Source organism: Oncorhynchus mykiss, chromosome 9, assembly GCF_013265735.2.
Source record: "Oncorhynchus mykiss isolate Arlee chromosome 9, USDA_OmykA_1.1, whole genome shotgun sequence".
Taxonomy (NCBI): Eukaryota; Metazoa; Chordata; class Actinopteri; order Salmoniformes; family Salmonidae; genus Oncorhynchus; species Oncorhynchus mykiss.
Window position 1 is genome coordinate 79161936 of NC_048573.1, and position 13348 is coordinate 79175283.

At 43.1% G+C, this 13348-nt stretch overlaps 1 protein-coding gene across 1 annotated transcript in view; it reads left to right on the plus strand.

Annotated features, from left to right (window-relative positions):
* The window catches only part of LOC118966137 (isocitrate dehydrogenase [NAD] subunit gamma 1, mitochondrial-like), a 67256-nt gene extending 54621 nt beyond the window's left edge, over positions 1-12635 (plus strand). The window contains exons 6-7 of the mRNA XM_036989153.1: positions 5219-5279; positions 12273-12635. Of these exons, the coding sequence (XP_036845048.1) occupies positions 5219-5279; positions 12273-12468 (257 nt within the window). The 3' untranslated portion in view covers positions 12469-12635. The remainder of the gene's footprint in view (positions 1-5218; positions 5280-12272) is intronic.
* Positions 12636-13348: the final 713 nt, after the last annotated feature.

Below are 13348 nucleotides of genomic sequence, written 5' to 3' on the forward strand. Positions count from 1 at the left end.
GGAATGACAGAGATGGAAAGACAGAGATAAAAAGACAGAGATGGAAAGACAGAGATGGAAAGACATAGATGAAAAGACAGAGATGGAAAGACAGATGGAAAGACAGATGGAAAGACAGAGATTAAAAGACAGAGATGGAAAGACAGAGATGGAAAGACAGATGGAAGGACAGATGGAAAGACAGAGATGGAAAAACAGATGGAAAGACAGAGATAAAAATACAGAGATGGAAAGACAGAGATGGAATGACAGAGATGGAAAGACAGAGATAAAAAGACAGAGATGAAAAGACAGAGATGGAAAGACAGATGGAAAGACAGATGGAAAGACAGAGATAAAAAGACAGAGATGGAAAGTCAGAGATGGAAAGACAGATGGAAAGACAGATGGAAAGACAGATGGAAAGACAGAGATGGAAAAACAGATGGAAAGACAGAGATGGAAAGACAGATGGAAAGACAGAGATAAAAAGACAGAGATGGAGAGACAGAGATGGAAAGACAGAGAAGGAAAGACAGATGGAAAGACAGAGATAAAAAGACAGAGATGGAAAGACAGAGATGTAGAAACAGAGATAAAAAGACAGAGATGGAAAGACAGAGATAAAAAGACAGAGATGGAAAGACAGAGATAAAAAGACAGAGATGGAAAGACAGATGGAAAGACAGATGGAAAGACAGAGATAAAAAGGCAGAGATGGAAAGACAGAGATAAAAAGACAGAGATGGAAAGACAGAGATGGAAAGACATAGATGAAAAGACAGAGATGGAAAGACAGATGGAAAGACAGATGGAAGACAGAGATTAAAAGACAGAGATGGAAAGACAGAGATGGAAAGACAGATGGAAAGACAGATGGAAAGACAGAGATGGAAAAACAGATGGAAAGACAGAGATAAAAATACAGAGATGGAAAGACAGAGATGGAATGACAGAGATGGAAAGACAGAGATAAAAAGACAGAGATGGAAAGACAGAGATGAAAAGACAGAGATGGAAAGACAGATGGAAAGACAGATGGAAAGACAGAGATAAAAAGACAGAGATGGAAATACAGAGATGGAAAGACAGATGGAAAGACAGATGGAAAGACAGAGATGGAAAAACAGATGGAAAGACAGAGATGGAAAGACAGATGGAAAGACAGAGATAAAAAGACAGAGATGGAGAGACAGAGATGGAAAGACAGAGAAGGAAAGACAGATGGAAAGACAGAGATAAAAAGACAGAGATGGAAAGACAGAGATGTAGAAACAGAGATAAAAAGACAGAGATGGAAAGACAGAGATAAAAAGACAGAGATGGAAAGACAGAGATAAAAAGACAGAGATGGAAAGACAGAAGGAAAGACAGATGGAAAGACAGAGATACAAAGGCAGAGATGGAAAGACAGAGATAAAAAGACAGAGATGGAAAGACAGATGGAAAGACAGAGATAAAAAGACAGAGATGGAATGACTGAGATGGAAAGACAGATATAAAAAGACAGAGATGGAATGACAGAGATGGAAAGTCAGAGATAAAAAGACAGAGATGGAGAGATAGAGATGGAAAGACAGAGATGGAAAGACAGATGGAAAGACAGAGATAAAAAGACAGAGATGGAATGACAGAGATGGAAAGACAGAGATAAAAAGACAGAGATGGAAAGACAGAGATGGAAAGACATAGATGAAAAGACAGAGATGGAAAGACAGATGGAAAGACAGATGGAAAGACAGAGATTAAAAGACAGAGATGGAAAGACAGAGATGGAAAGACAGATGGAAAGACAGAGATAAAAATACAGAGATGGAAAGACAGAGATGGAATGACAGAGATGGAAAGACAGAGATAAAATGACAGAGATGGAAAGACAGAGATGAAAAGACAGAGATGGAAAGACAGATGGAAAGACAGATGGAAAGACAGAGATAAAAAGACAGAGATGGAAAGACAGAGATGGAAAGACAGATGGAAAGACAGATGGAAAGACAGATGGAAAGACAGAGATGGAAAAACAGATGGAAAGACAGAGATAAAAAGACAGAGATGGAGAGACAGAGATGGAAAGACAGAGAAGGAAAGACAGATGGAAAGACAGAGATAAAAAGACAGAGATGGAAAGACAGAGATGTAGAAACAGAGATAAAAAGACAGAGATGGAAAGACAGAGATAAAAAGACAGAGATGGAAAGACAGAGATAAAAAGACAGAGATGGAAAGACAGATGGAAAGACAGATGGAAAGACAGAGATAAAAAGGCAGAGATGGAAAGACAGAGATAAAAAGACAGAGATGGAAAGACAGAGATGGAAAGACATAGATGAAAAGACAGAGATGGAAAGACAGATGGAAAGACAGATGGAAGACAGAGATTAAAAGACAGAGATGGAAAGACAGAGATGGAAAGACAGATGGAAAGACAGATGGAAAGACAGAGATGGAAAAACAGATGGAAAGACAGAGATAAAAATACAGAGATGGAAAGACAGAGATGGAATGACAGAGATGGAAAGACAGAGATAAAAAGACAGAGATGGAAAGACAGAGATGAAAAGACAGAGATGGAAAGACAGATGGAAAGACAGATGGAAAGACAGAGATAAAAAGACAGAGATGGAAATACAGAGATGGAAAGACAGATGGAAAGACAGATGGAAAGACAGAGATGGAAAAACAGATGGAAAGACAGAGATAAAAAGACAGAGATGGAGAGACAGAGATGGAAAGACAGAGAAGGAAAGACAGATGGAAAGACAGAGATAAAAAGACAGAGATGGAAAGACAGAGATGTAGAAACAGAGATAAAAAGACAGAGATGGAAAGACAGAGATAAAAAGACAGAGATGGAAAGACAGAGATAAAAAGACAGAGATGGAAAGACAGAAGGAAAGACAGATGGAAAGACAGAGATACAAAGGCAGAGATGGAAAGACAGAGATAAAAAGACAGAGATGGAAAGACAGATGGAAAGACAGAGATAAAAAGACAGAGATGGAATGACTGAGATGGAAAGACAGATATAAAAAGACAGAGATGGAATGACAGAGATGGAAAGTCAGAGATAAAAAGACAGAGATGGAGAGATAGAGATGGAAAGACAGAGATGGAAAGACAGATGGAAAGACAGAGATAAAAAGACAGAGATGGAATGACAGAGATGGAAAGACAGAGATAAAAAGACAGAGATGGAAAGACAGAGATGGAAAGACATAGATGAAAAGACAGAGATGGAAAGACAGATGGAAAGACAGATGGAAAGACAGAGATTAAAAGACAGAGATGGAAAGACAGAGATGGAAAGACAGATGGAAAGACAGAGATAAAAATACAGAGATGGAAAGACAGAGATGGAATGACAGAGATGGAAAGACAGAGATAAAATGACAGAGATGGAAAGACAGAGATGAAAAGACAGAGATGGAAAGACAGATGGAAAGACAGATGGAAAGACAGAGATAAAAAGACAGAGATGGAAAGACAGAGATGGAAAGACAGATGGAAAGACAGATGGAAAGACAGATGGAAAGACAGAGATGGAAAAACAGATGGAAAGACAGAGATAAAAAGACAGAGATGGAGAGACAGAGATGGAAAGACAGAGAAGGAAAGACAGATGGAAAGACAGAGATAAAAAGACAGAGATGGAAAGACAGAGATGTAGAAACAGAGATAAAAAGACAGAGATGGAAAGACAGAGATAAAAAGACAGAGATGGAAAGACAGAGATAAAAAGACAGAGATGGAAAGACAGATGGAAAGACAGATGGAAAGACAGAGATAAAAAGGCAGAGATGGAAAGACAGAGATAAACAGACAGAGATAAAAAGACAGAGATGGAAAGACAGAGATGGAAAGACATAGATGAAAAGACAGAGATGGAAAGACAGATGGAAAGACAGATGGAAAGACAGAGATAAAAAGACAGAGATGGAAAGACAGAGATGGAAAGACATAGATGAAAAGACAGAGATGGAAAGACAGATGGAAAGACAGATGGAAAGACAGAGATAAAAAGACAGAGATGGAAAGACAGAGATGGAAAGACAGATGGAAAGACAGATGGAAAGACAGAGATGGAAAAACAGATGGAAAGACAGAGATAAAAAGACAGAGATGGAAAGACAGAGATGGAATGACAGAGATGGAAAGACAGAGATAAAAAGACAGAGATGGAAAGACAGAGATGAAAAGACAGAGATGGAAAGACAGATGGAAAGACAGATGGAAAGACAGAGATAAAAAGACAGAGATGGAAAGACAGAGATGGAAAGACAGATGGAAAGACAGATGGAAAGACAGAGATGGAAAAACAGATGGAAAGACAGAGATAAAAATTCAGAGATGGAAAGACAGAGATGGAATGACAGAAATGGAAGACAGAGATACAAAGACAGAGATGGAAAGACAGAGATGAAAAGACAGAGATGGAAAGACAGATGGAAAGACAGATGGAAAGACAGAGATAAAAAGACAGAGATGGAAAGACAGAGATAAAAAGACAGAGATGGAAAGACAGATGGAAAGACAGAGATAAAAAGACAGAGATGGAATGACAGAGATGGAAAGACAGAGATAAAAAGACAGAGATGGAAAGACAGAGATGGAAAGACATAGATGAAAAGACAGAGATGGAAAGACAGATGGAAAGACAGATGGAAAGACAGAGATAAAAAGACAGAGATGGAAAGACAGAGATGGAAAGACAGATGGAAAGACAGATGGAAAGACAGATGGAAAGACAGAGATGGAAAAACAGATGGAAAGACAGAGATAAAAAGACAGAGATGGAAAGACAGAGATGGAATGACAGAGATGGAAAGACAGAGATAAAAAGACAGAGATGGAAAGACAGAGATGAAAAGACAGAGATGGAAAGACAGATGGAAAGACAGATGGAAAGACAGAGATAAAAAGACAGAGATGGAAAGACAGAGATGGAAAGACAGATGGAAAGACAGATGGAAAGACAGATGGAAAGACAGAGATGGAAAAACAGATGGAAAGACAGAGATAAAAATTCAGAGATGGAAAGACAGAGATAAAAAGACAGAGATAAAAAGACAGAAATGAAAAGACAGAGATGGAAAGACAGAGATGGAAAGACAGAGATAAAAAGACAGAGATAAAAAGACAGAGATGGAAAGACAGAGATAAAAAGACAGAGATGGAAAGACAGAGATGGAAAGACACAGAGACAGAGGTACAATATCTAATCAGTGTGTTTTTTCTCCAGGCAACATTGAGACCAACCACAACCTGCCTCCCTCTTTTATATCCAGAAATAACCTGCTACGGTGAGATCCTCTGACCTCTAATCCCTGACCTAACCCCTCACCCTACCTCTCCATGTGGTAGATTTAAAGCAGGAATCTATTGATTGTGGGCGACCCTATGCCACACACCCCACTTCTTGTTTTTCTTTTTCACTTTGAGCTAAACCCAGGAGGTTGAGCCCTGAGCCGCCTTGGTCTGGCCTTCTGGGATAGGTCTAATGACCCTATTCATTTTCTGTTATGCTTTATGATTTGATAATTATTTTCATGCTAATTTATCCATCCTATGACTTGATGGCCCAAAGTCCACCAATATGTCATGCAGATGAGACATTATCTTCTCGACTGACCACACTGGTAATTCATTCAGTTGTCCTGGTTCACACTAGATAGGAATCAATACTGTATATTGACAGGCTGGTTATTCATTCTGTCATCAAATAAAATGTTACTGTCTTTCTGTCTCTGCCTCACCTGGTTCACCAACTACTTCTCAGACAGAGTTCATTGTGTCAAATCGGAGGGCCTGTTGTCTGGACCTCTGGCAGTCTCTAGGGGGTGCCACAGGGTTCAAATCTCGGGCCAACACTTTTCTCTCTATATATCAACGATGTCGCTCTTGCTGCTGGTGATTCTTTGATCCACCTCTACACAGACGACACCATTCTGTATACTTCTGGTCCTTCTTTGGACACTGTGTTAACAAACCTCCAGACGAGCTTCAATGCCATACAACTCTCCTTCCGTGGCCTCCAACTGCTCTTAAACGTTAGTAAACCTAAGAGCATGATCTTCAAGCGATCTCTGCCCGCACCAAACCATCCAGCATCACCACTCTGGATGGTTCTGACTTAGAATATGTGGACAACTACAAATACCTAGGTGTCTGGTTAGACTGTAAACTCTCCTTCCAGACTCACATTAAGCATCTCCAATCCAAAATTAAATCTACAATCGGCTTCCTATTTCGCAACAAAGCATCCTTCATCATGCTGCCAAACATATCCTCGTAAAACTGACCATCCTACCGATCCTCGATTTCAGCGATGTAATTTACATAATAGCCTCCAACACATAATAGCCTCCACACACAAATTGGATGCAGTCTATCACAGTGCCATCCGTTTTGTCACCGAAGCCCCATATACTAACCACCACTGTGACCTGTACGCTCTCGTTGGTTGGCACTTGCTTCATACTCGTCGCCAAACCCACTGGCTCCAGGTCATCTATAAGTCTCTGCTAGGTAAAACCCCACCTTATCTCAGCTCACTGGTCACCATAGTCACCACTCACCCGTAGCACGCGCTGCAGCAGGTATATCTCACTGGTCATCCCCAAAGCCAATTCCTCCTTTGGCCGCCTTTTTTTCCAATTCTCTACTGCCAATGACTGGAACAAACTGCAAAATCACTGAAGCTGGAGACTCATATCTCCCTCACTAGCTTTAAGCAGCAGAGCAGCTCACAGATCACTGAACCTGTACATAGCCCATCTGAAAATAGCCCATCCAACTATCTCATCCCCATACTGTATTTATTTATTTATCTTGCTCCTTTGCACCCCAGTACATCCACTTGCACATTCAACTTCTTCACATCAATCACACCAGTGTCTATTTGGTAAATTGTAATTACTTCACCACCATGGCCTATTTATTGCCTTCCTGTAGTGGTCTGGGTGTAGCTGGTGCAGAGGAGTCAGGCGCAGGTCAGCAGAGATGAGTAACACAAGTAACTTTACTCAAATATTCCAATAACATGTCGTAATACCGAGCCCACGATAACGGACCGAACATGCATAAAACAATCACGCACAAAAACCATGGGGAAAACAGATGGTTAAATAATGAACATGTAATTGGGGAATTGAAACCAGGTGTGTTAAACAAAGACAAAACAAATGGAAAATGAAAAGTGGATCGCGATGGCTAGATGGCCGGTGAGGTCGACCGCCGAACGACGCCCGAACAAGGAGAGGGACCGACTTCGGCGGAAGTCGTGACACTTCCTCCCTTATCTTACCTCATTTGCACACACTGTACAGTGGGCTCCAAAATTACTGCCCCCCTGACTGGCAATGCACAAACACAAACAATGCACAAACAATACTTAAAAAAAATATAAACAATATAATTATAGAGATAAACTCAAAATAGCAACGTAAAAGATACTGTACTTTATTAATGTTTTTTAAGCTGTTTAAAGGCACAGTCAACTTAGTGCATGTAAACTTCTGACCCACTGGATTTGTGATACAGTGAAATAATCTGTAAACATTTGTTACGTGTGTCATGCACAAAGTAGATGTCCTAACCGACTTGCCAAAACTATAGTTTGTTAACAAGACATTTGTGGAGTGGTTGAAAAACGAGTTTTCATGACTCCAACCTAAGTATTATGTAAACTTCCGACGTCAACTGTATTTATCTCTTGTGGGGTTGTTTCAGATCCAAGAACTGAGAATAATGCTTGTTGGATTCATCTTCTCTTTTTGTTTTTGGCGGCTGTAACATTAGTTTGCAAGTGACATTCACTTCCTCTCCTTCTTCTTTGGTATTATTGCTGTACACAAACAAATGTTAAAGGTGCATGCCTCCACGTAATGTATTGGCTGTGTATCAGCCAACTATTCTGTAGGACTTCATTACTCTTTGTAAAAAATAAAATCCCAAACAAACCTTAGATCCATTAAAACCTCACCTCTCTACCAACTAACCCTAGACCCATTAAAACTGTCACGACCATCGTATGAGTAATTGGACCAAGGCGCAGCGTGAGTAGAGTTCCACATTTTGTGACAGTACCCCCCCGGACTCCGACTGCAAACCCTAAAACTAGATGGGGTGGGCAACTAGCATCGGTGGCGGCTCCGGTGCGGGACGTAGCACCCGCTCGGACCGCAGATCCGGCCATGGAGCCGGGCTAAAAGCCGTGCCCGGATTGGGCACTGACGCAGAGGAAGGCTCCGACCATGGAACGGGACTGGACGCCATGACTGGACTGAGCACCGGCGCAGGAAGCTCCGGGCCGTGGACCATCACTGGAAGCTCCGGGCAGTGGACCGTCACTGGAAGCTCCGGGCCGTGGACCGTCACTGGAAGCTCCGGGCCGTGGACCGTCACTGGAAGCTCCGGGCCATGGACCGTCACTGGAAGCTCTGGGCCGTGGACCGTCACTGGATGTTCCGGGCTGTAGAACGTCGCTGGAGACTCCGGACTGTACCCACGCACTGCTGGACAAGTGTGGGGAGCCGGCACAGGACGTACCGGGCTGGGAAGGCGCACTGGAGGCCTGATGCGTGGAGCCGGCCCAGGTTGCACGGGAATGATGACACGCTCCTCAAAACGCCTGCGCTGCAGCATACTCCTAGCCAACATCTCTCTCCGATATCCCTCCTCAAACTGCTCCATCGACTCCCAGACGGTCTCTGGCTCTCTCCCCGGCCGACCGCCCCTTGTGCCTCCCCCCCAAACAACTTGGGGTTGCCCTTGGGCTGTTTGTGGCCGCGGACCCCGGCGTCGTCGCTGTCCTCCTTTACTCCTCGGCGACTCCCGCCAAGGAAGGGTCTCGCATCCACCTAGTATCTCTTCCCATGGCCAACTCTCCTGCACCTCCTGGGAACGCTGCTTGGTCCTGACTTGGGGGAATATTCTTTCACGACTGTCATATGAATAATTGGACCAAGGCGCAGCGTGAGTAGAGTTCCACATTTTAATGTTAGTGAAACTTCCAAAACAACAAAGATATAACGATCGTGAAATGCGTAGCGCTCATAGGCACTCATACAAAACAATATCCCCCTAGCAGGTGGGAAAAAGGACACACTAAGTATATAATACCTAGAAACCCCCCGAGTCACTAACCCTAACCCACTCATACAAAACAATATCCCCCCCTAGCAGGTGGGAAAAAGGACACACTAAGTATATAATACCTAGAAACCCCCCTAGTCACTAACCCTAACCCTAACCCACTCCTACAAAACAATATCCCCCCTAGCAGGTGGGAAAAAGGACACACTAAGTATATAATACCTAGAAACCCCCTAGTCACTAACCCTAACCCACTCATACAAAACAATATCCCCCCTAGCAGGTGGGAAAAAGGACACACTAAGTATATAATACCTAGAAACCCCCCTAGTCACTAACCCTAACCCACTCATACAAAACAATATCCCCCCTAGCAGGTGGGAAAAAGGACACACTAAGTATATAATACCTAGAAACCCCCCTAGTCACTAACCCTAACCCACTCATACAAAACAATATCCCCCTAGCAGGTGGAAAAAAGGACACACTAAGTATATAATACCTAGAAACCCCCCTAGTCACTAACCCTAACCCACTCATACAAAACAATATCCCCCCTAGCAGGTGGGAAAAGGGACACACTAAGTATATAATACCTAGAAACCCCCCTAGTCACTAACCCTAACCCTAACCCACTCATACAAAACAATATCCCCCCTAGCAGGTGTGAAAAAGGACACACTAAGTATATAATACCTAGAAACCCCCCTAGTCACTAACCCTAACCCACTCATACAAAACAATATCCCCCCTAGCAGGTGTGAAAAAGGACACACTAAGTATATAATACCTAGAAACCCCCCTAGTCACTAACCCTAACCCACTCATACAAAACAATATCCCCCCTAGCAGGTGTGAAAAAGGACACACTAAGTATATAATACCTAGAAACCCCCCTAGTCACTAACCCTAACCCACTCATACAAAACAATATCCCCCTAGCAGGTGGGAAAAAGGACACACTAAGTATATAATACCTAGAAACCCCCCTAGTCACTAACCCTAACCCTAGCCCACTCATACAAAACAATATCCCCCTAGCAGGTGGGAAAAAGGACACACTAAGTATATACTACCTAGAAACCCCCCTAGTCACTAACCCTAACCCTAACCCACTCATACAAAACAATATCCCCCCCTAGCAGGTGGGAAAAAGGACACACTAAGTATATAATACCTAGAAACCCCCCTAGTCACTAACCCTAACCCACTCATACAAAACAATATCCCCCCTAGCAGGTGGGAAAAAGGACACACTAAGTATGATCCTCAATATTGGTAATGATTATTAGCTGCCTCCAATTGGGAACCATACACACACACCAACCCTAGACCTATTAAAACCTCCTCACTAAACTAGCTAGGCCTAGACCCATTAAAACCTCACGACTAAACTAGCTAGGTCTAGACCCATTAAAACCTCACCACTACACTAGCTAGGCCTAGACCCATTAAAACCTCACCACTATACCAACTTGCCCATCTTCCTCTTCTACTCTCTTCACTGTCTCAGCATACGACACCTTCTGCACTACTCTGATTCTGGCAACCTAAACCTACCTCTCTATCAGCAAACACCTTTGGTCTCCAGCACCATGGGTACCCTTACAGTTAACACACACAGATACTACACATTCCTTTGTCTTATGTCCTTCTGCTCACTTCTCACTTCCTCTTCAGCTCTGGAGCAGCAGGGTCATTCAAGTAGGTGGGTTTAATACAAAGACACACCTAGCCCAGAAGGCCTGGCCCATGGTGGCCCAGGGCTAAACCCCCTTGTTTTCGTTCAAAGTGAAAACACCACACAGGAAATGGGGCGGCCCACGACCTGCGGCTTTCTGCTTTAAAGCGGCAATATGCCACTTTTGGGGTGACGCGACCAAATTCACGTAGAAATGTGAGTTATAAATCTGTCATCCGCATTGAAAGCAAGTCTAAGAAGCGGTAGATGATTGATATTTCTATGTTTCCAGTGCATAAAGTTTGGATTTGCGTCTTTTACTTTGGGTTTTGTCCTCCAGATTCAAACAGAGGAAAATAGGATATTTGTGGTTATTTACAGGTTTAGAAGGTACAAGCATTCTCTTCTACACTATACACTGAGTCTACCAAACATTAGGAACACCCCCTAATATTGAGTCATGGAAAGAGCACGTGTTCTTAATGTTTTGTAGTGCTTGTTTTTTCAAACTGACATCAGAACTATTCAAATTTTTGCAACCAGGAAATGGCGAAGCAATTTCTGCATATTGCATTTCTGCATATTGCACCATATTGTCTCTCCCGTACAGCATGTACTAGCCTTCCCTCCTGCCATCTCTCTGTCTCTCTCTCCCTCTGTCCCTGTGTTCTCTCACTCTGTCTCTCTCTCCCTCTGTCCCTGTGTTCGCTCTCTGTCTCTCTCTCCCTCTGTCCCTGTGTTCTCTCACTCTGTCTCTCCCTCCCTCTGTCCCTGTGTTCTCTCACTCTGTCTCTCTCTCCCTCTGTCCCTGTGTTCTCTCACTCTGTCTCTCTCTCCATCTGTCCCTGTGTTCTCTCTCTCTCTCTATCCCTCTGTCCCTGTGTTCTCTCACTCTGTCTCTCCCTCCCTCTGTCCCTGTGTTCTCTCACTCTGTCTCTCTCTCCCTCTGTCCCTGTGTTCTCTCACTCTGTCTCTCCCTCCCTCTGTCCCTGTGTTCTCTCACTCTGTCTCTCCCTCCCTCTGTCCCTGTGTTCTCTCATTCTGTCTCTCCCTCCCTCTGTCCCTGTGTTCTCTCACTCTGTCTCTCTCTCCCTCTGTCCCTGTGTTCTCTCACTCTGTCTCTCTCTCCCTCTGTCCCTGTGTTCTCTCACTCTGTCTCTCCCTCCCTCTGTCCCTGTGTTCTCTCACTCTGTCTCTCTCTCCCTCTGTCCCTGTGTTCTCTCACTCTCTCCCTCCCTCTGTCCCTGTGTTCTCTCACTCTCTCTCTCTCCCTCTGTCCCTGTGTTCTCTCACTCTGTCTCTCTCTCCATCTGTCCCTGTGTTCTCTCACTCTGTCTCTCTCTCCCTCTGTCCCTGTGTTCTCTCACTCTGTCTCTCTCTCCCTCTGTCCCTGTGTTCTCTCACTCTCTCTCTCTATCCCTCTGTCCCTGTGTTCTCTCACTCTGTCTCTCTCTCCCTCTGTCCCTGTGTTCTCTCACTCTGTCTTTCTCTAATGTCTTTCTGACCTCCACCCCTACAGTACCAGTCTGGACCTGTATGCCAACGTGATGCACTGCCAGTCTCTGCCAGGCGTTCGGACTCGTCACAGGAACATCGACATCATCATCATCAGAGAAAACACTGAGGGAGAATACAGCAGTCTGGAGCACGAGGTGTGTGTGTACGGTGTATGTGTGTGTGTGGACGTGTTTAACTATTCTTGTGGGGACCAGTAAATTGCACCCATGGTGCTCAGAATAAATCACATCTTGATGATGGTAATTCATCTTAACAGCATAGAAATTTGCCTGTAAAGTTGTTACAATAGAATGATGTTCTTATACATGAAAAATCTGAAAAGCAAAACATTGCCCATTGTGTCTTCCTCCCTGATTTAAAACATTGCCCGTTGTGTCTTCATCCCTGATTTAAAACATTGCCCGTTGTGTCTTCATCCCTGATTTAAAACATTGCCCGTTGTGTCTTCATCCCTGATTTAAAACATTGTACTTGAAAAAACAAACAAAACATTCAGGCTCGAAGACCAAGTCTCCTACACAGTAATACAACACAACTGAACGACCTGTCCTATAGGCTATTTGTATGAACATTTGAATTAATAAATAACAAAACACAACTGTTTTCAAGGTGAATCTAGGCCTCTAATTTAGTTTCACCAAAGCATGAACATTTTAAATAATAAATTAAACATGACTGTCTACAAACACAATAATTAGCCTGTCATTTACTTGCCAGGAAAAATAGAAACACCTGATCCACACAGCATGTGGATTCACAAAGTATTCAAACCCCTTGACTTGGGGATTTACAGTGCCTTCACAAAGTATTCATACTACTTGACTTGGGAATTTACAGTGCCTTCACAAAGTATTCATACCCCTTGACTTGGGGATTCACAGTGCCTTCACAAAGTATTCACACTGCTTGACGTGGGGATTTACAGTGCATTCACAAAGTATTCATACTGCTTGACTTGGGGATTTACAGTGCCTTCACAAAGTATTCACACCGCTTGACTTGGGGATTCACAGTGCTTTCACAAAGTATTCATACCGCTTGACTTGGGGATTTACAGTGCCTTCACAAAGTATTCAT